This window comes from Aspergillus alliaceus (assembly GCF_009176365.1).
Source record: "Aspergillus alliaceus strain CBS 536.65 unplaced genomic scaffold BDW43scaffold_1, whole genome shotgun sequence".
In the NCBI taxonomy this organism is placed as follows: domain Eukaryota; kingdom Fungi; phylum Ascomycota; class Eurotiomycetes; order Eurotiales; family Aspergillaceae; genus Aspergillus; species Aspergillus alliaceus.
The window spans coordinates 1,612,625-1,637,744 of NW_022474684.1; the positions used below are offsets into that span (position 1 = coordinate 1,612,625).

At 47.6% G+C, this 25,120-nt stretch overlaps 10 protein-coding genes across 10 annotated transcripts; 6 read left to right on the top strand and 4 right to left on the bottom strand.

Annotated features, from left to right (window-relative positions):
• Window positions 1–247: 247 nt before the first annotated feature.
• BDW43DRAFT_305594 (3'-5'-exodeoxyribonuclease) lies at window positions 248–1,444 on the top strand (the record flags this gene model as incomplete). Its single annotated transcript, XM_032045822.1, has 5 exons — window positions 248–283; window positions 352–529; window positions 594–1,084; window positions 1,150–1,340; window positions 1,393–1,444. The coding sequence occupies 5 exons, from the start codon at window positions 248–250 to the stop codon at window positions 1,442–1,444; spliced, it is 948 nt and encodes a 315-aa protein (XP_031906672.1).
• Window positions 1,445–2,441: 997 nt separating this feature from the next.
• yphA (tyrosine phosphatase family protein) lies at window positions 2,442–3,260 on the top strand (the record flags this gene model as incomplete). The annotated part of the gene is made up of 4 exons (XM_032045823.1): window positions 2,442–2,511; window positions 2,570–2,738; window positions 2,791–2,986; window positions 3,039–3,260. The coding sequence occupies 4 exons, from the start codon at window positions 2,442–2,444 to the stop codon at window positions 3,258–3,260; spliced, it is 657 nt and encodes a 218-aa protein (XP_031906673.1).
• A 2,883-nt stretch (window positions 3,261–6,143) lies between these two features.
• On the top strand, window positions 6,144–8,286 carry BDW43DRAFT_13301 (putative amino acid transporter). The gene is made up of 6 exons (XM_032038212.1): window positions 6,144–7,131; window positions 7,181–7,340; window positions 7,399–7,410; window positions 7,464–7,668; window positions 7,724–8,082; window positions 8,147–8,286. Exons 1-6 carry the CDS (start codon window positions 6,202–6,204, stop codon window positions 8,176–8,178), a joined length of 1,698 nt encoding a protein of 565 aa, XP_031906674.1. The 5' UTR covers window positions 6,144–6,201; the 3' UTR covers window positions 8,179–8,286.
• Window positions 8,287–8,666: 380 nt separating this feature from the next.
• Window positions 8,667–11,832, top strand: BDW43DRAFT_13293 (uncharacterized protein). The gene is made up of 7 exons (XM_032038207.1): window positions 8,667–8,788; window positions 8,862–9,027; window positions 9,090–9,360; window positions 9,413–9,600; window positions 9,657–9,705; window positions 9,753–10,993; window positions 11,061–11,832. Exons 1-7 carry the CDS (start codon window positions 8,747–8,749, stop codon window positions 11,378–11,380), a joined length of 2,277 nt encoding a protein of 758 aa, XP_031906675.1. The 5' UTR covers window positions 8,667–8,746; the 3' UTR covers window positions 11,381–11,832.
• Window positions 11,833–12,004: 172 nt separating this feature from the next.
• Window positions 12,005–14,389, bottom strand: BDW43DRAFT_13297 (RAD52 DNA repair protein RADC). Its single transcript, XM_032038208.1, has 6 exons — window positions 14,208–14,389; window positions 13,841–14,141; window positions 13,667–13,753; window positions 13,420–13,599; window positions 13,185–13,362; window positions 12,005–13,128 (listed from the first exon to the last, which is right to left on the bottom strand). Exons 1-6 carry the CDS (start codon window positions 14,216–14,218, stop codon window positions 12,128–12,130), a joined length of 1,758 nt encoding a protein of 585 aa, XP_031906676.1. The 5' UTR covers window positions 14,219–14,389; the 3' UTR covers window positions 12,005–12,127.
• Window positions 14,390–14,411: 22 nt separating this feature from the next.
• On the bottom strand, window positions 14,412–15,890 carry BDW43DRAFT_259418 (uncharacterized protein). Its single transcript, XM_032040088.1, has 3 exons — window positions 15,520–15,890; window positions 15,101–15,444; window positions 14,412–15,041 (listed from the first exon to the last, which is right to left on the bottom strand). Exons 1-3 carry the CDS (start codon window positions 15,602–15,604, stop codon window positions 14,535–14,537), a joined length of 936 nt encoding a protein of 311 aa, XP_031906677.1. The 5' UTR covers window positions 15,605–15,890; the 3' UTR covers window positions 14,412–14,534.
• A 1,068-nt stretch (window positions 15,891–16,958) lies between these two features.
• On the top strand, window positions 16,959–18,526 carry BDW43DRAFT_259421 (putative integral ER membrane protein Scs2). The gene is made up of 7 exons (XM_032040089.1): window positions 16,959–17,277; window positions 17,343–17,413; window positions 17,472–17,494; window positions 17,581–17,639; window positions 17,699–17,814; window positions 17,867–17,971; window positions 18,035–18,526. The coding sequence occupies exons 1-7, from the start codon at window positions 17,238–17,240 to the stop codon at window positions 18,476–18,478; spliced, it is 858 nt and encodes a 285-aa protein (XP_031906678.1). The 5' UTR covers window positions 16,959–17,237; the 3' UTR covers window positions 18,479–18,526.
• Window positions 18,510–20,703, bottom strand: BDW43DRAFT_259424 (sphingolipid delta(4)-desaturase family protein). The gene is made up of 3 exons (XM_032040090.1): window positions 20,389–20,703; window positions 20,046–20,324; window positions 18,510–19,983 (listed from the first exon to the last, which is right to left on the bottom strand). The coding sequence occupies exons 1-3, from the start codon at window positions 20,584–20,586 to the stop codon at window positions 19,195–19,197; spliced, it is 1,266 nt and encodes a 421-aa protein (XP_031906679.1). The 5' UTR covers window positions 20,587–20,703; the 3' UTR covers window positions 18,510–19,194.
• Window positions 20,692–22,871, bottom strand: BDW43DRAFT_259425 (methionine aminopeptidase 2). The gene is made up of 7 exons (XM_032040091.1): window positions 22,627–22,871; window positions 22,429–22,560; window positions 21,757–22,352; window positions 21,432–21,695; window positions 21,215–21,376; window positions 21,074–21,160; window positions 20,692–21,017 (listed from the first exon to the last, which is right to left on the bottom strand). Exons 1-7 carry the CDS (start codon window positions 22,664–22,666, stop codon window positions 20,961–20,963), a joined length of 1,338 nt encoding a protein of 445 aa, XP_031906680.1. The 5' UTR covers window positions 22,667–22,871; the 3' UTR covers window positions 20,692–20,960.
• Window positions 22,872–23,055: 184 nt separating this feature from the next.
• BDW43DRAFT_13671 (DnaJ domain protein) lies at window positions 23,056–24,820 on the top strand. The gene is made up of 2 exons (XM_032038271.1): window positions 23,056–23,792; window positions 23,958–24,820. The coding sequence occupies exons 1-2, from the start codon at window positions 23,587–23,589 to the stop codon at window positions 24,649–24,651; spliced, it is 900 nt and encodes a 299-aa protein (XP_031906681.1). The 5' UTR covers window positions 23,056–23,586; the 3' UTR covers window positions 24,652–24,820.
• Window positions 24,821–25,120: the final 300 nt, after the last annotated feature.

Consider the following 25,120-nt stretch of genomic DNA (forward strand, 5'->3'; position numbering starts at 1 on the left):
GTCAGGTTACCTCGTTTTCTTCAGAGGAATAGTGGAGGTATGTTCTGAGATCGCCAATATCTACAGCCAACAAGCGGGCTATTCCACCCCAAGCAAAGCTGAGGGCTTCGTCATTTTCCCCGTATCTAAACTCACTTCATGCACAGTACTCCGCAGTAATTGCTTGGTATCACAGCATTCTCCCTATTCCACCTTAATCAGAAGAGAATTCTCTACAGGCTCTACCAAACATCTAGCTGCAGCCAGTATGGGTGACACCAGTAAGCCCTTAAGATATGTTGATGTGAGTTTCCCTGTTATTTCGTATATCAATTTTCGGTAACTGATGGAGGGAAACTACCGTATAATCAGATCGGGATCAATTTTAGCGATCCTGTTTTCAGAGGAGAATATCACGGAAAGCAGGTTCACGAGAGCGACCTGGATGACATCATCCAGCGTGCTCGCGAAGTAGGATGCCAAAAGTTCATGGTCACAGGTTCTGACTTGGAAGAGTCTCGGCGTGCTATCGAGATTGCCCAGAAATATCGTATGTGGCACCCCACAACTCACCGTGGCAAAATTAGGACAGAGCCTGACAAGTCCCTGAACAGCGGGATTTTGCTATGCCACAGTTGGAGTTCATCCCTGCCAAGCAAAGCTCTTCGATGAATTCCCTGGCGGCCCATCGAAATTGCTTGACGAGCTGAGGATCCTAGCCTTAGAGTCAAAAAAGTCCGGATACGCGGTTGCATTTGGTGAAATAGGTCTCGATTATGACCGGTTGTTTCTAAGCTCAAAAGAGCCCCAGCTAAAGTATTTCGAGGCCCAGTTGGATCTCGCGGTTGAGATACAACTACCTCTCTTCCTCCACTCTCGAGCTGCTAGCGAGGACTTTGAGCGGTTGTTAGCACCTAGGCTCGAAAGGCTTCCCAAGAAAGGCCTCGTGCACAGCTTCACTGGGACTCTTGAAGAGATGAAACGCATGGTGGCCCTCGGCCTAGACATCGGCGTAAACGGCTGTAGCTTAAAGACTGAGGAGAACCTAGAGGTAGTGAAGGTTATACCTCTCGAACAACTTCAAATAGAAACGGATGGCCCTTGGGTATGCAGACAGTCTGTTCCCTATCATTCTGTTGAACCCTTTCGTTGACGATGATGTTTTTATAGTGCGAAATTCGCCCTTCTCATGCCTCTTCCAAATACTTAGAAGGTGCACCAGCATTACCAAAGGCTGTGAAAAAGGAGAAATGGCAAAAAGGATGTATGGTGAAGGGTCGCAACGAGCCTGCGGCCATTGCCCATGTCGCCCATGTTATTGCCAAGATCAAGGGAATCACCGTTGAGGAAGTTTGCGAAGCGTAAGTTCTTCCATAACTTCATGTTACAGATTGCTAATCCCTCATGTACTAGTGCCTGGAATAATTCAGTTCGGATGTTTGGACTAGGGGAAGAAGCCCCGTAGGTCTGTCCTCTATACCCTTCTCAAGGGAGTGCTCTATTCATACCGTAGCACTTAAATTTTGTTTCAGCATTTCTCTATAGATTGATAGATACAGTCCTCGGATTTCTCACGCGAGAGTCTAACAGCCCTTGCACGTTATTGTTGATAGATAGATGAGTCTGGAATTTGTCGTTACTGTTACGGATCCTCGGTTCTCCCTGAACTGGTCCCAGATGGCTCCTACCATGGTTCAGGATGGCTATAGGGCTTCCAGGCAGCACTGTGACGGCCAAAAACAAAGCGAAAAGAAAACTTAGACTCCTCCCTACTCCACCTCACGGCGTTGTTTCGGAACTAAGAGAACCTGCAGACAACTCTTTGTTTTAAACGCTTCCCGTCACGGAAAGTGGATAGTTATACCGCTTTGTCCAACAATAAATCACTTTCCCATTCTTCTTCTGAGCATTTGTCCTTTTTTCTGAGGCCGGTTGCTTCCTGGTAGTGGACTTCGACGGCAAGAGTCTACCAGAGCAGCTTTTTTTTACCCATCAAATCAGCTCACCGCCCCCAAAGGTGCAAAAGCGCAACAGTCTTGTTCCTTTCTCCACTCCCCCAGACTGTTCGTTGCTGTCGCGAAATCTCCCTGGTCCCTTGTTTAAACGTCTTTACAGTACAGCTACCTCGAAAGTCTACTCTGTCAAAATGTTTATCTTTCAAAGCTCATCGTCTATTTGAAACTCGAGTTAGACTTCTTTAAGTCTCTCTCAAGTTTCATAGACTACCCTTTTTTCGTTCTTTCTTTTCTTTTTCCCTTCTTTTTCCCTTCCTTTGCCTTTCGCTGGAGGGCTTCTCAGCACCTACTGTGCTCTGAATTGGCCTTTGCTTCACTTGAAACCGGTTGGAGTTCTAGGGGATTTTGTTGACGGTCCTTGCGTTCTGGTTGATACGCCCTGGGGCATCCGCCCCTTCCATGTTCGAAGACTGCTGGAGCATACAGTGATCCCTGCTATCTTATATCATGGCTAATATGGCAATGGTTATTCCTTTGACTCAGAAAAGTTCTAGCAGCTCTCTTGCCGGTCAAAATGGTATCTGTCCTGCCGATGCAACTACGCGGTATTTAGCTTTCGAGCTGACGTTTCTCAGGTTGCATTACAGAGAGGACGCGCCTAAAAGGCCCATCGGCAGAATCCGAGCCTGTTTACTCCGAACTACCCCCTAATTTTGGAGAGGTCGTGGAAGGAATCTATCGCAGTGCTTTCCCCGGATCTTGGAACCTTCCCGCGCTCAAAAATCTGGGGTTAAAAACGATAATGTTAGTATAAATTCTATATATCGCGTGGATAACTAGTTAACAAGCTACATAGCACACTTGTCGAAGAACCGTATGGTGTGAGCCATGTGAGTTTCCTCAGGGAACATGGAATCGCACACTTTCGCGTTATTGTCCAAGCAAACAAGGCTCCCGAGGAGAAGACTCCTGACCATGTCATCAATGGCATTCTTGAAATCCTACTCAACCAGGCCAATCATCCAATCCTTATCCATTGCAACAAAGGAAAGGTACGCGAAGGTCCTCCGCGTCATGTGACTATTTCTGATTGATCTTCCATAGCATCGTACTGGCTGCGTGGTGGCTTGCTTTCGAAAGCTCCAAGGTTGGAATTTACGCGATGTTCTTGACGAGTATTTAAGCTATTCCTGGCCAAAATCTAGAGTCTTGGATGAAAAGTTCATCGAAGCTTTCGACACATCCAAACTCGATCACACGGCTAAGGATTCCGGTGCCCACTTGTGGAGACCTACCGGCAACTACAAAATTCAGAGGCGGACGTGATGTGTCCTGTCCATGTGTTGTGTTCTAGCTCTTCGATGAGGTCTTTCGGATACTTGAACCTGCCGACTATCACGACTAATAAAAACCCGCTGATCCGAGGGAAAATTTACGGATATCAAAACCAGACTAATACATCTACAAGGAAGAAAGAGCGCAAGCTTTGAGGGGTCATCTACGTTGGTAGAACATTTGCTCTATATTTACAGTATCTGATGTCCCGCCCTCTCGAAACTTGTCCGCCGATCTGTGGCGATCATTTGTTTGAGTGTTTGCTAAAGAGTATGCCGGACTTGCTCTTTACGCGTGTGTAGCATTCCTCGCTGCTCTTAATGCTACAAACATTTCATAATGCATCTTTCAAAGACCTATTCGGCGCCTGTGTGTTGGAATAAACCATATTTGCTACTGCAACTTATGAAGTGCACTAGTAAAACGTGTCTTAGTGTAAATATCGTTACACCCATTTCCCTTGAGTTTTCTTCTGATGGTCTTTACAGCTAGTCACAGTTCACAGGAGACACTTTGAATAATATATAAGGTAAATTGCTATACTATTAGGACGGAGCCATGCCTTCATAACTGATCACACAACATATCATCACTATCTTTACTATAAGGCTCCTCCACTTCAAGTACGGGAGATATATCAGGAATTGGTATTGCGTTTGAGGCGTACTCATCGAAGCGGTGCGACACAAGCATTTCAAAATCACTTGACCAGTCTGCCAGAGAAGAGGTGCATCGCCTGTCACGCTTGGATTCCCTTGAGAAATCTTGCGTTTCTTGGCCATACTCCACGCAATCAAACTGGCTATCAATTATATTGGAATAGTTAGATATATTTTCGTCTTGGGACAATAGAGGATTGTTTGTCCCGTCTGGCCCATATAAGCTGAGATCTTTTTCATTGGTCCCTAGATAGTAGTCTGAATCGCCTGCTTCATCGAAATCCCAGTCATCCTGGAATTGAATTATCTCTTCGGTATGTTCTTTGGCTAGCGTATATTTCTGAAGTGGCGAAGTGCTGCATGGCCTAGGCGGAGGCCATAGTGGGCTTAACTTCCTTGAAGCTTCGGGTTTATAAAGTTGCTTCTGAGCGATGCACCAAAGGGATGCGATAATTGCAGATTTTGAATCCATTCCGCAGGGAGATGTAGATAAGCCATCTTGTCGACGACGGTGTGATGCTTTAAGGATATCAACTCCATCCTGTAGAGATCTGCTTCGTGTAGACTTTAGGATGGAACACATGGATTTGGCTATCAAAGGTATCAGGTGCGATCGTTCATTCATGGCCTATCAATGTGGGATTGGGTTAGATGTGTATAGGTAGGTATCTGAAGCTCTTCGGCTGCTCACTTCGCGGTATCCGAGACTGAACACTGGAGGGGCAATTCGAGAAAGAGACAGTAACTCATGCTCCCTAACCATCGGGTATTTGGAAAGCTTCGCTTGTTTGTCAAGCAAGAGTGCCCTGAGTCCTTTATTAAATAAAGAGCTGAACTCCGAAACTTGGGGGGTACCATTGGACCACAGCACTGAAAATGCTGGAGAATTCTGAGAATATCCAGAATATTCATCACCCTGATAATGCCTTTCCATGGGCAATGTCAATACGCTGTCCTTTGGAGTTATTGTAGTGTTCGATAACAGACTGTACATTCGGTAATGTTCATACGGGTCAACTTTTAGTACTCCCATCATCCAATGACTAGGGGCACGCGGCTTCTCGGGTAGGTTAGCTATCACTGTAGACGAAGAAGGTATATGGTGCATGTGTTGAGTGCGGTGGCTATATATCATCGAGATACTAATTGTAGATATACGGACAGTTGAAATGCACGGAGGAGGGACTGCACCGGGAAATGATTCAATCTTGGCTAGTCGCTTCGACGGCTCCGTTGTGATAGACCCTCCCGGCCTCCTGCGCAACCCAAATGATAGATGAAAGGAGGTAGAGTTGATAGGTTCGAATTGTTGATCACAACTTTTAAAGAGAACTCCGAGACCTAGTTCTCGCCAGAACTGAACAAGTTATTAGAAAGTAAGTAGCTCAGTGTACTGAGTCTTGCGCTAGGGATACCTTGGAGTTGCAGACGGTGTCTCCAATCTGAGAGGCGAAAATTGATAATGGATAGCTCAGGCCGGATCCGGCACTGACCTGGACGTGCAGTTTCAGCTCAGGCACCTGTTCCACCCATATTCTACCAGAATCAAATGCTTCTTTGAGGCTTTCAACGGAGCTCAAGGGAGTAGCCCTTTCTGGAAAGAGCATCTCTGCTGAAGCATGAAGGGAAAGATCCAAGTCAAAATTGGTAGAATAGAAGGTATTTGACCCTAAGTCAACTGTGCACGCCATTTTAGGCGCTTTCTATGGTATTCTCTGCAACCCCATTATCGAGGCGCGAGTGTCTTTGTATCGAATGGGTTGGCCGAGAGGAAGCCCCTGAGGCGGAACGGAGGCACCTGACATCATGGTAGCAAGACCACCAGAAGTGGGAGAAAAAGGAAAAGAAAAATAGAAGAAGGATAATAGAGCTATTGGCTACGAGCTAAACTATACATATTGCACCCATCTAGGTTTTTGCTTTTTTCTTTTTTCTTTTCCTTTCTTTTTTTTTGAAACATTTGAACCGGAAAGAGACTGCTGGGAAAAGGTTGGTCTAATAAGTTTAATATCATATATAGTATAAATATGATTTAGAGAACAAGATAAATACAATCCAAGTCTTTGTGTCATTGTTTATTATTTTATTATTTCAAAACTTAATCTAGTACTACTTGATGTCTATTGATCCTTTATTGGTTGAATGGCTATAAATAAGTGGCCCCGTCATTTCCGGAGCTTATCGATAAGTATCTCACGTGAAGCTCGCATGATTACTTGTCCCAAAGCATCATCCGCATGTGAATTTAATGACAAGAAGCCTCGCAAGCAGCAATGCCCAGGGATGAAGCTCAAGATCTACTCCTGGTTGACCAGAATGGGATTGATAGACTGGAGTCTCAGTCTTTGCTTCCAGGGTCTCCCAGTGAGGAACGTGATGGGGTAACCCCTATTAATACGACTCCCCATTCCCCATTCCCTTCTCTCAATGAAACACAACATCAGCGGCAGTCCTCATTCGCCCAGCCGGTTCCCGAAGGACAACGGCGCACTCCTCGCACCTTAAATCGCGTTCGGTTCGACCTTGAAGATGACACAGAAGACGAGCGTCGATCGAACGACTATCCCCGAAGCTCAGAGGACTCGTCGTCATGGCTGGAAGAGGAGGATTACGCGCGCGGGGGCAATACTCGGTCAGGAAGGAGTGTTACAGGACAGATGGTCCCGCTTCTGACAGATATAGAAGCTCCGAGTGTCACTCTCGCAACATCCGAAGACTTCTTTCCCGAGGAGCATCTCGAGAATGCTCGACCGAGAAGTGGAATGCGAATGGCATTTATGAACATGGCCAACAGTATCATAGGAGCTGGCATTATAGGGCAGCCTTATGCACTTCGACAAGCGGGCATGCTGATGGGCATAACGCTCTTAGTTGCGCTTACAGTTGCTGTGGACTGGACTATTCGCTTGATAGTGATTAACTCCAAATTAAGCGGCGCGGATTCATTCCAGGCCACTATGCAGCATTGTTTCGGGAAGAGCGGTCTCATTGCCATCTCCATTGCGCAGTGGGCCTTTGCTTTTGGCGGCATGATTGCCTTCTGTATCATTGTTGGCGATACCATTCCGCATGTGCTTAGCGCACTGTTCCCTTCACTCCGAGACATGTCTTTCCTCTGGCTTCTGACCGATAGACGAGCAGTAATAGTCCTTCTTGTTTTGGGTATATCCTACCCACTTTCTTTGTATCGGGATATTGCTAAGGTTCGGTTCTCTGCAGAGTTAAGGTTCCTTAATACTAACAGTTAAGTAGTTGGCAAAGGCGTCTACTTTAGCGTTAATAAGTATGATGGTCATTGTGGTCGCTGTGATAACGCAAGGGTTCCGTGTCCCTTCTGAATCTCGGGGTGAAGTGAAAAGCCTGTTATTTGTTAATTCCGGTTTTTTCCAAGCTGCTGGAGTGATATCTTTCGGTATGTCTTGGCGCATGATGCCCGGACCTCCTCTCTCGATTTTACTGACTGTGAATAGCATTCGTTTGCCGTACGTATTTGTTACTCTATAAAAGCCCCGTCTGAAAACTGACCGTAGCGAAGACCACAACAGTCTCCTAATATATGGTTCTCTCAAGAAGCCGACCTTGGATCGCTTTGCGAGGGTGACCCATTACTCGACCGGGGTGTCGCTCCTGATGTGTCTGACTATGGGTATCTCGGGCTTTCTTTTCTTTGGGTCACAAACCCAAGGAAACGTGCTCAACAACTTCCCATCGGATAATATTATGGTTAATATAGCGCGGTTGTAAGAACCACACAGTATGAACCTAGCAGGTTTTCAGACGAGCTGACCTTGGTAGTTGTCTCGGCTTGAACATGCTCACAACTTTGCCATTGGAGGCTTTTGTATGCCGCTCTGTCATGACAACTTACTACTTCTCCGATGAGCCCTTTAACATGAATCGGCACATCATCTTCACGTCGGCTTTAGTTGTATCAGCTATGGCTCTGGCTTTAATAACGTGTGACCTTGGGGCGGTATTTGAACTAATTGGGGCAACAAGTGCCGCTGCTTTGGCATACATCTTTCCTCCTCTTTGCTATATCAAGCTAAGCAATGCCCCTCGAAAAGCCAAGATTCCTGCATATCTATGCATTGTGTTTGGGGTAACAGTCATGGGTGTTAGCTTAATGCAGGCAGTTGCAAAAATGATCAGTAGTAAGTTTAGTGACGCTTCTTTGGAAGGAAATATGTTACTGACTATTGTTTTCTACTATTATAGACGAGGGTGGTGCCGGTACCTGCAGTGCTTAGACAGAGTAACAACTAAGCCAATCTCCGACGCTTCTTTTAGGTCTTTTCTTCTTTCTTTCAAAAGATAATAGAATTTTGTTATACCCCTCTTTGGGCTGGTGTACATATTTATTTTCAGTACAGGAGATTCAGCATATGTTGTACATTCTCGCTTTTAAACATCCCATATTTGGAAAGAACATACTTAGGGATGTGTAGGATGAACAACGGCACCAGATGACAAGTCACGTTGCTTCACTCTTTCCCGTGTTCTGCGTTCGCATTGAAGGTTGCCAACAGCTCAAAACCGATTCCCACCCACTCTCTCTTCTCTTCACTCTTTTCACTTTCATTTTCATTCCCTTACGTGTCTACGAGATCTTTCATTGTAGGCATACTTCCTCTCATTCCCACGACACTGTCTACTAGAACCTATATGCTCTTCTCTCTTCTGGCCTCACGTCTTCTTCCCAGATTCATTCGCTAGGCATTTCACTAACCCTCCATCTTTCACGTATGCTATTATTTGTTCATGTTCCTCCACTGTTTCGTTTTCTTGTTTGCTTTGTGAACACCTCGTCGATGGAAGATGGATCCCGAAAAAGCTGAGCGGCTGAGTAGGCTGCAAATGGTGAGCCTCCCTGCTATGTTTGTACAATACCGGTTTCCCGTTCGTTCATGCCTACCTTGTTGATAAACGATAGGAAGATTTAGGCACAGCCCGACGAGAACACATCTCAACAGTAGATGACAAAAAAGTTAAAGAGGCCCGATTAGAAGATATCGAAGCCACCCGACTATCGAACCAGCCCGGCACTCAGGCTCAGCGATTGGCTCAGCAGAACCAACAGCAACTTACTGAATGGAAAAGTAAGTGGTTGCATCGCCCCATGCAATCTCGCCTGCAATCACCCTTGCTAACCGATATGAAGACGTGTTCCAGAAGCTAAGTGATACAAATGACTTGGAAAATCTTGATGATCTCCTGAACGGGCAAAGTCACCGTCTAAAACTGAGCGCGGCCCTGCACGGAGCTGGTGCTTATGGCAACAACAACAACAACTCTTCTAGAGCCACTACCGACTACCCCAAACTATCAGAAACTCTAGTTGCTGCGCCTACCAGGACTGGAAAACCACGAGGCCGAGGTGGTGGCATTTTTGGCACGAGAAGTCGTACTGGAGCAAGAGTTATATCTGTCAGGTACGCCTCGGAGACATCTGTATCATTAGTAGGTAGACCTAATCTGAAGAAGGATCCCATCCAGTGCCTCCCACGACGCTTCTTCTTCTAAGCCGGGGCACCATATACCCCAAGCTTCTGGCGCCCGTAAGGCTTCGCTAGATCCAGCTCTCAATGGTAACAACAATGATTTCTTCTCGAAAGGCCGCGAGAGACAGGTGCAGAATAAGACGCAAAATCAGGTTGGCAAGAACAAAGGGAGTAAGCAGCTTCTCGCATAGTTTTGAACGAATAGCTAACCATTGCTCCCAATCTAGATGGCACCAGGAATCCAACGCCTGCCGTTGTCAAAACTAGACGACCAATGTAAGTCACAAGTTAGTATCATCAAAATCCGGTCTGACACCCACCAGTGGCGATAATTTACCAAGATTCCTCAGCCCTCCTGAGCGTTTTCTAGCGGAAGCCAGGAAGATTCTTCACACAAGGGCTTCGGAGGCCGTTCCTGCTGTTGCTAAGAATGACTCTAATCTCAGTAGAAATACTCCAAAATTGCCACTCCAGGAAAGTCGTGCTGCTCAGGAAAAGGATGTTGCTTGTTCTACTCAAGTGATAGCAAAGACCAGTGCTCCTCCACTTTCAGAGGAAATACCAGTGACAATCCCTACCCCAACTAAGGCGCCCAATGAAAGCCGAATGGCACCGCCTGACACAGCAAAAGTCACCCGTTCACCTAAGGTGGCAAACATAACTCCAGTCGATCAGGATGGGAAGCCTACCTCCATGAACTTTAAGATTGCAAAGGAAGACCAGTCGACTTCAGAACCTGTGAGTGAACAGTCTCAAGCAAAAGAGAAGCCACAGATGGTCATACCTGCGCCCAAACTGCCTCTCCCTTCCTCGCCCTCGGAGAATTGGGGTCTCAACAAGATCCCTGACAATATCGAGGAAGTACTGCTTGATTTGAGTAGCACACCACCCTCGAAGGACTCACTTGCCAACAATGACAGTCCGGTACTGAGCCCTTCGCTCCAAGACCTGAAAGGTCTAGACTTTAAGCAGAGCCCCTCAGACACTCCCAAAACCCCATTGCCCCATCCCCCCCAAAGAAGGCTTGAATTTGAGAATGTCCCCAACGATATGGTATCTAATGGAAAAAGCTCAGCTCTCACCCACGCCCTTGAAGAAGAAACCCCCGATAATTACCAGCGAGCTATAGAATTGCTCTGTGAGCTTATGGCATTAACATCTCTCTCAGAACAGAATCGAGGAAGATTGGAAGAATGTAAAGCGGATCTCGACGCAAAACTCCAGACCATTCAGCAAACACCAATGCTAAGTCCAATATCCCCGGGGCCCTCAGCTGAAAACATAACCAAGCCTGACATTAGCCTAACCGACAGCCAAGATCAAGGCAGTTGTAGTCCGCCAAGCCGTCTCGATGTGACGGCGGCACCATTTACTCCAAGCACCCCAGACGTGTCATTCACTCCAACTCACGCACGACCTAGATCGGCGTCATTTGCTATCCACCTGGATCATATCTTTGGGGACCATTTGCTGCCAGGTCGGCTTGAGCATCAAGGTTCACTGCAGATTGACGAAGCTCATATTTTTGGCAACCACCTACTCCCAGGTCGACGTCAAGTGAGCGGTACGCCACACCCGTTGCCCTTTCTCTGATACATATAGCAACTATTACTGATAGTAGGTTACTCTAGAATTGGGAAGCACCCAAGTCAAGTTTAGCATCCCAAATAGAAAATCAGTGCTACTGAAGGCGAGACTTCTAGGATTCGACCGGTTTGAGGATTCTGATCCAACTTCACACCAGCCTCTTGGCGATAATACTCAAAAAGACATACGTACGACTCCGGTGAGCAAAGCTGTTCGAAAGCTTGATATACTTGGAAGACTACAACAATCCATTCATGCGCCCAGAGAAAATGAAACCCCGGCAGCTCGGTCCGGTGGTCAAGCCTTGGGTGGGCTCCAATCTTCAATATATGCAGTCCCTGAAAAAAATAAGCCCATTCGTTGAGGGGGAGAACGTCTCGGAGAGTGAGTGTCATATTGGGCTTCTTCACGTAATTGAAGCTCAGCTCGCAATTGACTTACCCTCTCTTGTCAAGCCATGCGCAACTGATTGCTTTGTGTCTCTTTCCTTGACTCTGCGCTTGTACTATATTGTTTTTTTCTTGTGCACTATGAAAACTATTGCATGAATAGTACTGGGGACTCCCAAAATTGTTCCTTGCATATCCATTGAGGGTTCACAAAAGCATATTCTTGTCTTGGCAAAGTAGTGTACGAACTTTCCTCGCTCGCTTCATTGTTCTCTCAAGGCAGCGGGTTCTACACTGCCAGCCTATTATCTAAACAGCTCCAGTTGGAGAAAATGTAATAGACATTGAGTGTTTAAGAATGGCCATGGTACGGCAGAAGGACTCAAAATTTCAGTCAAAATTTCTACAGGTTCTCGAGGTCTCAATATGAAATACTTACTGGTCGCCCCAGACGACGTCCGTTTCTCCTGAATCATGCTTGGACTACAAGTGTCATACGCCTTCTGATCCCCCTATGGATTTCATCGGCACCTTATATAAGTAGCTATGCCCTAGATACCAAGAGCAAAAGTACATATGACAGATAGCAGCGACCATTAAGCATTTGTATCCGGAGCCCTATTACCTATTACGTACTCCTTAGCGCCATATTCCTTGAACTACCCATAAGACCGCCACTAATGATGCAACGTCCGGACATTCTCCACATAATCATGGCCACTTTATTGCTGCTGTTGTTGCTGCTGCTGCTGCTGTATAGGACCCTCGTTGAATCTCGGCCTCTTCTGGTCAGTTATACCACCAACAGGAGCAGACCCGCTGCCGCCCGGGGTGGATGCATTGGTCACATCACTCAAAGGGGGCCGTTTCCCGTTCAAATTCTGTGGTCCAACGGCCCGATTTGCAGCGGCAGCATTAGCCGCGTTTCTGGGGTCAATGTTCGGTCTTGTCAACGGGCGGTAAGACGAGGTCGTCTGGCCTCGATTCATCGGACTACTGGCTCCACCACTACCGGGGGCGCCGATCTTCCGATGCATATCTGTAGCGGGATTGATGAAGTCCCGGGAGTTGTTGGAGACGGGTGATGCACCGGTAAGCATGGGTTTCGAGATCGGGACACTCTTGCTGTGGTCAACGCCTGCTGTCTTACGAATCGATGGACTTTCTGCGTGGGGGTCGAACGGAGGAGCCGCGCCAGATTGTGGATTGTCCCGTAAAAGATCGACTGCTCGGGCTGAGAAGAATGAAGCGGATGGCATAGGTGAGCTGCCAGGTGGAAGCATGTCCTTGGGTCTAGGATCATTGAAATTAGAGACCGGTTCCTGCTTGATGGGCACCTGACCCCCTGCACCGGGCAGGTCTGTGTCCTGATTAGACTTTTGTTGACCAGGTGGTAATGTTCCTCCATTAGAGAGGTTGCGTTGTATGTTTTGAGGGGGCACAGCGGGGGTTGGTCTAGAATTAAGAGCAGGAGGTGGTATTTGCCTAGCTGCAAGTGCTTGGTTGAGAGGCCTTTCGGATTTGGATGGTGTGACAATAGCGGAACTTGGTCTCCCTGCAGCGGCAAGATTATGCTGTGGAGGGCCTCGGTAGGGGGCTGGGCCGTTTTGGCGGTTTACCGGTGTTGGTTGTTGCTGAAATCTCTGTGTATCAGGGCCTATTACTACTTCATCTGGGTTTCCAGTTGTGCCAACCCCAAAGTCCGCTTCGTCGAATAAGTCACCTATGATCATTAGCGAAACGCTTAGCAGAAAGACAACCTATATTATCATTGCATACTTCCAAACTCTCCATCGACATCAAAGGCAGTATCAACTGAGGCACCGCTGTTCTTCACAGTGTCTGTTGGACGAGGAGGGAGATCATCATCTTCTGGAATTGGCTTCCGCTGTACTGGCTCTTTTTTGATCGGTGCAAAATCGGGATGCCGGTGAAGGTCATCCACGTCCCATCGGGCCTGGGTAGCATATTAGTATACCCGTCCAACCAATTCGCAAGAAATTAAAATACGTACAGGTGCGGTCTTCACTTTCGTCACCTTTGAGACGTACTCCTTATCATAGATGCAATTGCCCAGCACATTGCCAAAATTCCGCAATGTACGCTTCAATGCATCTGTGGTTCCTTCTTTCTTGGCTTTTTCGAAAGCCGCAGCTTTCCCCTTGCAATTTTCAATATGACCATACCCGATGTCCTAACGTCATTCAAGGTGATTAGCGCTGATACTTTTAAAGAAGCGTTTCGTTCACAAGAGAGCATACCTCGTGATAAGTCCCGTCCTTCAGGGTCACCCTCACTACCACCGACAGTCCCAAGCTAATTTTCCCCGTGTTTTGGCTTTCATCGACCTACCCGGTGATGGCTCCTATTAGCTGCCCATACTAGGGTACACACAACCACGGTAGGTTCTTATCAATGGTAAAGACGGGACATACAAAGTCGATCTGGATTTGTTGTATCGAACTCGACCATCCATTGAATCCAAAAACTTCATTGGCAAGGTTGATGCACTTGTCAGCAGCTAGATAATGGACTCTCTGTCCCGCGGCGCCTGGTCTGGAAGAGATGTATTCTGGGCCGAGTTTCTTATCGAGACGTGCTTGCAATGTGGCAATTTCCTGAGCCGTATACTCGCTCATGCGGCGAGGGGATTCCTCAAATGGATTTGCTGTCTTGGCATCGGTCGCGTTGGGCATCATGATACATGTCGGATTGCCTCGATGTTGGTCACCAACACTAAGACGCGTTAGCTTAGAGCGGGATTAACAGTAGCGGCGGCCCAAGGCCTTAAGGGAAGCTCACGCGGGCATCATCAGAGGGTATATAGATGTTACACTAAATAAAGGAGGATCTCATTGAAATACACCGATGCTTGCGGTGTGCTCAGCGGGAATAAGATTCATCACGGTCAATCTAAGCAACTCGACGCGTGACGGAATCTGACACGCCTTATCGCGATATCACGTGGTTATCTCATCGATGGGAAAACTAAATAACCCACCCATTCTTGGATACAGTTCAATATTTTAGGTGATATTCTCTCATGGTATCAAAGTTTCTTCTTGCTTTTACTAATCTCGTCACATATGTTTACTCTTGTTCATAGCCAGTTTCCCCCACAAGTACCAATCACTGGATTACAAGGCTTGCACTAGGAGTGAGGCCCAGGTCCTTTAGTGACTCCCCGTAGTATTCAGTATCAAACACTTTCCTGGGAAAAGTCTGCAAGAAACTGTGGACTTCAATACCGTCATCCTGTTTTAAAGCTGCAGCAACCTCGAACAGCGTGGTTGTGACGGGAAGCGTTTTCAGAATATTTCCCTTAGGGGTCTGGAATCTCAAGCGGGTTTCGGTGTAGGCAGAGGCAGGTCTTGAAGTAGGAGCACCTGAGCTGACGGCTGCCGGAGCAAGGGCTGATTGAGCTGAAGGTGCTACACCGGCCCGTTCTGCGCGTTCGCGCTCAGCCTTAAGTCGCCGCTCTTCCTTATCCGCCTCAATCTTCGCCTTGACACGTCGTTTCGCTTCGATGTCTGCAAGCTTCTCCTTTTTCTTTTTCTCTGCCTCCTTCATCATCTGCTTTTTCTGAAGCTCCTCCTTAATATCTTGGGATTCTTTAGTGCTCTTTCGTCGGATTTCCTAGTCATGAGATGGTTAATGTCTATTCTTCAAAGCACGGTCAAGGGTGGCTCAATTACTTCATTTCTCTTCTGGTCAATCTTATCCTGTTCGGACTGCACCGATCGCTTGGCTGCCAGCCTCTGTCTGAGCTCTTCGAGTTTTGCCTTTTTCTCTTCCTCCGTGAGGGGTTTAAGTTCTTCCGTAGATTCTGAGAAATCAACATGTTTAGACTTCGAGGCGTGGAATTCCGCTTGCGCATGGCTTCGAAACTTCTTTCCACACTCGTTGCAGACCAAGCTCCTCGCTTCCTCGCCCGGTTGAAGCTGAGGACCCTCCTCCTCGTCATCATCCTTGGACTCGGTCTTTATCTCCTCCAAGGATTTGTCTTGGTTCGTTTCGAGCCATTCTAAGGCACCTTGGACTGGAACAAAAAGGCAAAGCTTGCCGTTAGTGAATACCCTTGGTATAGCCAGCGGTAGTATGGGGAATCACCTACGGCCACCACCCTTAATAACGGCCAACTCGGCTCGTTCCTTATCAAAGCCCATTTCAATGAGCTGGTCCAAATCGGAGGGAGCCATGGTAAAGTCGCGGCAGAAGGCGTAAAGAGGTTCAGTAGGAGAACGACTATGGATGGGAGTTGATTAGAGAAGAAGTGGGGTAAAACAAGGTACCAAGCAGTCGTTTTGTAGCGGGTCGGCGTAGGATTGAAGATGAGCGTCTGAATGTGCTCGGAATTCGAAGAAGAGAGAGGGGATTCAAAAGCCAGGTTGGGGAGTGTTGAAGAGGTACTTGGGGTTGAGGTTGTAGCAAAGTAAAGGTGTTCAAACGACGTACTTGTCGCTCCGGAACCACTCGACCGTTATTAATCATTGGTGATTATACATACCACAATACTACTATATGATCATAGAAACTTTTCTTTCTTTTCTTTCTTTTCTTTCTTTTCTCTCTTTTTTTGTTTCTTTCTTTTCTTTTCTCTTCTTCCTTTTTCTTTTCTTTAATAAGAAAATTCCTCATATATATTAGTGTACACTTCACCATGATCGGGCTTAACTAATGTTTCTCTTACAGATGATGCTAACCCACATAGTGTGATCAACAACACAAGCTCTCATAGCGCGAAAAGTTACTGTATCTACTAACAGAAGCCAATCCAACGGCCCTTCAATAGCACATCCCTAGTACTTAACAGGGAGATTTCCATCCCTTGTTGCAGATCAACTTGAAACAATAAAGCTATATTATCCCAGATGTAGTCCACATCTGGTGGGGAATGCGAGACACCTTCCAATGAGATTATTTCATATGGGCTCTAGAATAACGGTCAATTCTTGACTCGATCCAGTCTCGGAATGAGGTTGTGGTCGGTAGTTCGACGTCCAACCACAACATAGCAAAATCATATCTTATATTGGGACAAGGTTTGCTGTCTGGCTTCGAGACAAATCATCGAGCCATTCTTTGCATGGATGGTGTAGTCGCAAGGGTCTTAGGGAACAGCCAACACTGAGTCTAGTTAGTTGTACGCATTGTCCATAACATTAGACGCAGATGGAAATTTCTACGTGGGAATTGTGCGGAGTAGATCATCATATCTGCAGAACATCCTTCACATGTATCCAAATCTAACTAGAGGGGAAGATTTGGTTCATATTTTTAGAGTCCCGAGGATGTGATCAAGTGGATCCCGAGGATAGGGCCTAGAAAGAAAGGGAAAAAGGGGAACCACAGCATTTCCTGGGATTGCTTTCTGAACCGTAGCGAATAGTGGTCAAGACAGCAATGTGCGAACGAAACGGGGTTTGCGCTTGAATGTAGGAACTGTATCGATCGATCTTCTCTTATGTACTGTACAAGAATAAAAGCATTTGCGAGGAGGATAAATACTCCGTGATGACATCACCTGACCCCCTGCCCACGGTTTGGCTGAGTCAGCACCCCGGGGGGATCCAATTGGCGTCGTTGCGACAACTCTCTCTCTCCCCAAAACTAAACTACTAATTGCGCCTGAATAATAAATCAGCATCACCATCGTACTACCTGACCCAGTCTAAACTGCATTGGTCATCTCTCAGCCTTCTAAGTCATCTGCTGTCCAGCCTCCTTGGCCTCATCTGCTGCCCTACAACACATATATCCGGTTTCAACTTGCCAGGCCCTTTTGTTTCTCTTGTCACTCCTTGTCTGCCTGCGCACTCCCCAAAACCCAAAATGTCTATCATTCTCGACCCGCCCGAGTTGGGCTTCAAACGTGGGTGTTTTTTTTCAGATCTCGGTGTTATGTCATTGATTTAGAACTAAACGGTTTGGTCGTAGGCCCCTTCAATCGTGAAGTCTGCCAGGTCCTCCATCTCAATAATGACAATCAGGAACCCGTTGTTTTCAAGGTATGTGGCTGGACTCGCCTTGGATCTCGATCGCACACGAATACTTACTTGGTATTAGGTTAAAACGACCGCCCCGAAACAGTACGCAGCCTTTTCCTATAAAAACAAAATCCCCTGTTCATCTCTACCAATAGCGGTGGTGGTTGGCTTTAACTAACATGGATTAGCTACTGTGTTCGCCCGAACTCGGGACGGATAGAGCCCGGAAGGACTGTGGATGTCCAAGGTGGGTTCTCAAACCAACATCATACTGTCGGGAACCTTATAGTTCTAACTGCTCTAAAGTGTTGCTACAGGCCATGAAGGAGGAACCTACCCCAGATGCCAAATGCAAGGACAAGTTCCTCGTTCAAACAGTCGCCGTAACTCGGGACATGGAGTTTGCGAACGTCACTTCTATCGTACGTCTTTCCCGCTCAGTATTTACGGATCGATCTCCTAACAGCCTCACAGTTTGAAAAGGCGTCCAAGGCTTCAATCCAGGAGCGCAAGATCCGCGTGAACTGGTTGTCCGCAGAGGAGTCCCCAGCCGTTGAGCAAGGAGATACGAATGGTGTGGTACGTTTCGCATTTCCGCCCAGCCGCCGCTTAAAGTCACCACGGGGCTAATTAGTTGTTTAGAATGCACAGGATGACGAACCCCCTGCCTATACTTCCCCTGCCGCAAATTTCCAAACCCCTGCCGTGGGAGCCGCCAGCAAAGTGGCCAGCGACACGTCACCGATCCCACCGCCTGATTTCAGCGATAAGCGGGACATTCCCACCCCACAGGCCACTGAATCCACCACCAGCTCTGCAAAGGCGGCCATCGCAAGCGCTATTCCAACTTCGGGTGAAGACCTAAGTGCACAGCTTGCCGAGGCTAAGGCTCAGATCCAGAAACTGAAAGACAGGCTGTCAGACCAGGGCTTGAGGCAGAGAAAGATCGGCGGCGAGACCGAAAAGTCAGCTACACCAGGACTGCAACAACAACAACACGCTCAGTCCGTCGAGCCCGGTGTGCCGGTGCAGGTGGTGGCTGGTTTGTGCCTGCTAAGTTTCTTGATTGCGTACTTTTTCTTCTAGTCACTGATCTTTCCCTTCTTTATCTTTTCCATTTTCTTTTCTTTTCTTTTCTTTCCTCCTTTGCTTTCTAATTTCACTTCTTCCCCCATGTTCCTATTATTTTGTTCACAGATCAACTGTATTCCCTTTGAATTACCTCGTGGCACCGTTCTTAGCCTCAACTCCCCCTTATGTTATTAGTTCCGCACTCGCATTCTACACCGCTGCTGCTGGCTGCTTTGCTCATACCTCCTCGTGTTCCATTCCTCTTCGTTTCTTATTTCAAACTTTCTTCTTGTTCCCCGATTCCTCACTTCAACTTTTTTATTTCCTTATGATGACTAAAATGGAAGCCCAGAACAGAATTTTCAGCAATAGATACAAACATAAAAAAAAATCCTAATCTTGCAATCACTCGCTGCCTATTGCTATATGCTTTCACTACCGAACCCCCAAGCCTTGTCGGTGTCGCCTCCTAAAATCGACCTATACGATTCCATGATGGTCTGATCGATACCCTGCTTCCTTTCGCATCCATGTTGTTTTCAGAACAAATTTGTACGATATCAGACGAATGTAATGAGCAATCGTAAAGGAAACCGCAAATTTGCTTATAATCAATAGTTATACATCATTTATTCTACATGAGACCAGGACATGCGCATATTATCTCTGGACTATCATTATCAACAGTTTCCATAACTCACTTATAAAAGCCAGAATAGTACATATACAAATCAACTTTGAAGCTCACTCTCCTTCCATCCGTCTTCACTCTCTTCGGGCCCAGCCGACTCCGCCGAGATGCCCTCTCCACCACGTCCGGACTTCCCTGCTCCACCGCCACCAACAATCCGTCCCCCCTGAGCTCGCTTAACCCGACACCACATGCCAACATTCTTGTCCAAAATGAATGTCCAGATAACCCAGACCCAAGAACGGTGAGCAGGCAGCGGCTCGTAGAACTCGCTCGCGATACGATGAAGCTCATGCAGTTTTGTCCAGGGAATGGCGGGGAAATCGTGATGTTCATTATGCAGGCCAACGTTGTAGGTGAGGATGTTGAGAGGTCCATAGTAGGAGTAGGTTTCGGGGGGGGGGAGGTTGTCTAGGGGGTGGGGTTGTTTCTTTTCGGTAGATTTTGTCTTCTGTTCTTTGAGTGACTCTGTGCCGTGGTCGACGTTGGAGAAGAAGTAGTGCTCTGCGATAAAATGGCCTGCGCAGGGATGGAGGGACCCGGCGAGAAATGAGCTGAGGATAAGATAGAAGAAGGGTTGGAGGGAGCCGCCGCAGAATTTGGTGAGCGCGTAGTCGAAGGAGAGTTGGACGGCGAGGTTCAGAGCGTGAATGTAGGTGAAAGGCGGGCTATAGATGAACATAGGACGGACGGCGTAGAAGAGGATCTGAAAAGTGCAGAAGAAGGCCTTGCCTAGGAGGGAGTCTAGGAGGAAGGCCTCGACAGCAGTTGGAAGATCGGTATCGAGGCCTGTAACGCCGAGAGATTTATGATGCGTTAGGTGGTAGGGCTAGTTTTACACTGTCAGCGACTCTTGGCTTTACCAAGGGTTCGGTATCATGCAAGACATACACGGAACGCGGCGCTATAAGGCAATCCAATAGGCAGATTGGCAAAGATGGCCAACAGGCGATTACCCATTGGGGACCGGAAGGCCAGGTTATGAGAAATCTCATGGATAGCAAGGAATAGGTTCTGGTTGGAGGTTGCTCCGATCAAGTATGCAGTTGCAAGGAACCGCCAGGACAGCATCGAGGTATCCCGCAGTAGATATGCACAGCATATCTGGAGTGATACAACGCCGAAGACGACGTATTTTGTCAGAGGTTCAGGGCCGCAGAGTTTGGTTACCTGATAACGAGCCCGTGCGGTTAGCGGTGCATGAGATGAAGCGGTGAAAGGGGGCTGAACGTACCTCTGGATGGGCCTTGATGATTGCTTGTCGTCTTGAACGGTGTGGTTCTTCCGTATATGTCCAAAAGAAATGATCATCGACTACGGACGACTCCGGGGGTGGGATTCGAACCGACCGCTGCTCATCCTTTGCGTCGTCGTTCTTCGCGGCGGACACGCGGAGATGCGGAGTATCGGTGGTTGCGACGACGGAGGGCATAATTAGGGGAGAGGGTTGGAATAGGGAAAATTGATAGATAGATTTACGCCATGGATCAAGTACAAGTAGAGAAGGAGGGAAAGAAAGAGAAAAGACAATGGCAAAGGACGATCCGAGTCTTCTGATTAATTGCGACGACAACGTGAGTCGGAGTGGATGTTTCCACGTGGGGCCCTTCTCGTGCTTGTGAGTGGTCCGATCTACCGCCTTTCCTGTAAGGGAAGAATGGTTTGATATCCATTCCAATCCATTTGTACGTAGTTAGTATGTACTATGTTCATGACCATTTCTATTTGCTACAATTGGCTTTTCTTGATCTCATAATGCTATAGGCAAAGCAACTTTGGTTGAAATGCCTAATAAAATATCCTTGTTTAGTAATCGTCTCCACGACTGATCACTTCCTTCACGTTAGGCCGAAGGACAACCGTCTGCGCGCTCAATTAGTCTAAAATCCAAGTTTTACTTAAGAGTAAAGGGGACCCACATGTTCATATTGGGCAGTGTATGAGCCCTTAATATCACAGAGTGGCGGGTAATCCTGGACAATTCCAGATGAAACCAGGTTGTTCAACTACATATGGGTTAGCAAGGATCTTTTAATGGTCTGGAGATCGTCTCATCTTACCCCAAGAAGGTACTTCTCCTGTCCCAGTCGGTCAAGGTAACGACGACAGAAGGGAAGGGTGCCAAAGTTCTTGTTGATCACATTCAACAGGTTCTTCGCCGAAGAGAGGCGCAGAGGCACCGAAGGGGCATCAGCAGCCAAGGCATAGTGGGAAGTTTCCATCTATGTTCAAGTTAACTCCATTAAGCGCAATGACATTAACAAGGGTCACACTTACATCCTCTCTCACGTAGCCCTTTCCGGTACTACCGAAGGTTTCAATGGCGAAAACTTCACCTTCCTCCATCTTGGTCTGGTCTCCACCCTTCACAATCGGAACGCTCTTGCCGCCATGGATGACGTGCTGATCAATATTGTGACCGTTGAGGTTCCTAATACACTTCACGGGATACATGGTCCCGTTGAGTTCAACTTCATAGCTTTCCATGGCTTCCTGTATGGCAGCACCAATATCGCTCATGCGGACGTCAATACCCGCTTCCTACAATCAATTGTCAGCTAATGTCCAGGGGACTCGGTAAACGGGCAGTATGGAAGCATACGCGAATTCCAGTATTGGTAGCATCCTTAACGGCTTCCAGCAGGGGGTCGTAAACCGGATCGAAGGCCACAGTAAAAGCACTGTCGACAATGCGGCCATTGATATGGGCACCAAAGTCGACTTTCATCACATCTCCCTGCTGCAATACCATCTTGTTGCCCGCATTGGGAGTGTAATGGGCGGCACAATGGTTGATGCTCAGACCACAAGGGAAACCCATACCACCCTTAAGGTTGTCACCTTCCTCAAGACCCTGGTGGCCAGTCAAAGCACGCACCGAATCCTCGATGCCCTCAGCGATTTCCGTCAAGGTCTGCCCAGGCCTGATGGTCTTCTGAGCATACTGACGGACCTGACGGTGCACCTCGGCACCCTGGCGGTATTCCTGCAGGAAATCATTGTTCATGCGGTCGAGATAACGCTTTTCTTCGTTGGTCGTGCGGTACAAATTCTCATCCTTGTACTCGACGATCTCGCCCTCGGGGAACTGCTTGCCGGCGAATAGTTGAGACAGAGGTACACGCGGCGGCTCGCTCTGAACCTTCGCACCTCCCTTCTTCTTCTTCTTGGACTTGCGCTTCTTCTTTTTCTTGGCGGCTATAATCCTCCGGTTGTGTTAGAAGGGTTCTTGTATTTAGTCAGTTGCTAGAGGTATCTTCCATGTCTTGCGCACCTCCGTTAGCTCCACTTTCGGCAGCAGCATTTCCTTCATCAGCGTCATCATCCGAGTCGTCCTCCGCCTCTCCGGCTTCTGCTTGACCTGCGGTAGGGGCATCCGCTTTAGCGGCACCGCCCTGACCGTTTACTGGGGACAAGAGATATCTTATCAGTGCTGTGCGATCGACAATACAAGAATGGGATAAGCACCTACGGTCAAGCTTCTGCAGATCCTCGCTAGCCTGCGCAGCCATTATAGAAAGGATTTTAAAATAAGAAAATCCGTTGGCGGGGGAAGCAAAAACCAGCGTTTGGGTGCGCAGAGAAATCTGACGGCGGAAAAAAAGAGGGGAGCGGCGGCTGCAGTCGGTATTTTAGTATCAAAGAGGTATTAATGCCAAGACTCCGCAGGACTTCCTATTATATCACCAAGCATGCGGATTGATAGCTAGTTAGCAGTAAGGAACTCCCCTCACGCCACCGGGAATCACGGCAAAAAAGAGGGGGGAGAAATTTAGTACTGTTACCTAGAAATGAGAGGCGCTGCATTGTTCATTGGCCATTTCACTGACTTAGGATTAAATGTGATCGCGTGGAAAAGTTAGGCTGTAGATCGGAATGCTTGATTAATGAGATCTCTCTTTCTCTCTCTGTCTAGTTTCTTTTCCTTAGTCTCTTGCTAAAGTTCTCTGGGTGTTATTGCCAGAATTCTGCGCCAGTCATCTGCCACAAGTGTACGAAATGTACACTACAACCTAGTTAGCTACTTAGTACTAACTATGCCCGACAACAGGGCATTGATTGGCATGTAAAATCATTTAACAAGACAGGAAATGATGATGAGAGCAATACGAGTAATAAAAATAGTAATAACGTATCAAACAGTTTTCCATATAAAGAACTTGGGCTTTGATTGGAAAAGTACATAGATCGACTTAGAGATTATCAGATAACACTGATCAACCGATGACGCAGCACATCTGATGAGCGGCGGAATTTCCTCGTTTTCTTTCCTCTGTCTTACTTCCTTTCATTCTATGCCCAATAACCACCGGATAATCCACCGGATACCTCACGCTCTAGTCTCTTCCCCCCGTAATCTTTGACTCAAGTCCAATCCACCCTCGTTATCTCTCACCAGAAACTGCATGTAAACAAGGTCGCGTCCCAAGACATGCTACTTCCTCGCGTGAGGACCACCGGCATTCTACTCCGGACCACGCACCCGCACACTCAACATTGGAACCACACTCGCCCAACATCATACACCTGTACAGCTTCGTTCTCAACATCTCCAACCAGACCCGCCACGCCTCATGAACCGAACCACTATGAAGTCCTCGATGTGCCCATAACGGCGTCACCGGCCGAGATCAAAAAGTGTGTAACACCCTTATACCCCTCCTAGCCCTAAACGTGAACAATACAGATACAAACCAAAAGGAGAAAATAGCAACAACACAATACTCATATCTCAAATACTCTCCACCCCCCCCAAAAAAAACACACAAACCAGGTCTGACAAAGAGCCACCCCCGGTTGCAGAAAATTCTACGCCCTCTCCCTCCGCCACCACCCAGACCACAATCGCAACGACCCAAAGGCCTCATCGCGCTTCGCCCGCATCTCCTCTGCCTACGACATCCTCAGCAACCATACCAAACGCGCCGCCTACGACCGCGAACATGGCATATTAGCACACCACTCCTCAACACATAGCACCGCCAACCCTGGCCAACACCCCATGGGTAGTCACAGCAGCTACGGCGCAAATCTGCACACGAAAGGGGCGTCATATGCCGGGTCACGGCCAGCGAGCGGGCTGAGTAAACGGCGGGGGCAGTTTCGGGGACCCCCGCCGAGTTTCTATGCGCATGGGGGGTACGGGAATAGGAGGGCTCCAGGGGGGGGGCCATCGTCTTCAACTGCGGGCGGTTGGAGCGAGGAGGATCCGACGGCGTTTATTTTTCGGAACCCGGTGAACCATTTTAATGCGCAGGGGCATTATAAGACGCAGACGGCGGAGGATGCGAGGCGGCAGGAGAGAAGGTCGAAGGCGATGGGCGCAGCGCTGAATGAGCAGTACATTGGGAGTCGGGGGGATTTTGCTGTGCGGTTTATTATCGTCTGCGGGATTCTGGTGGGTGCTGGTTCTATGACGGGGCTCATTGGTTGGCCTGGGGAACGTAGTAGTAAGGCGAGTACAAGTAGTAAACCTGCTCGGCGGAAAGAAGAGTGAGCTGCTGGTGTTCTGTGGTTTGGTTGATATATACAGTTTGGTCTTCCTAATTCCTCATGTACATTACCTTTGGGAGCTAGAGACGTAAATTCAAATAGACTTTATTTCCCCAGATTAAATCGTGCACGGTCGTGGTTCCCCCCGGATCACCGCAGATATATTACCCCCTTTCCGTCATTAGGATCTCTCCAATGTCTAACTACCTGAACGGAACAAAATACTGCCCGTGGTTATCGAACCACCGGCGTGGATGCCAAGTACTGCTCACAGCTGCTCCATGATCAACAAGAAAGCTTAGTCTAGGCTGGTATATATCGCCCATGGATAGATACGGTACATGATTAATAGGGCTGATATTCGATACCATTCGCTCATTCTTAGAAAATCCGTGGATCCTCATATATATGCACTCATTTCAGAGTACAGAGATACTATCTCAAGAAAGCAACATGGGATAGAAAAAAGTCTA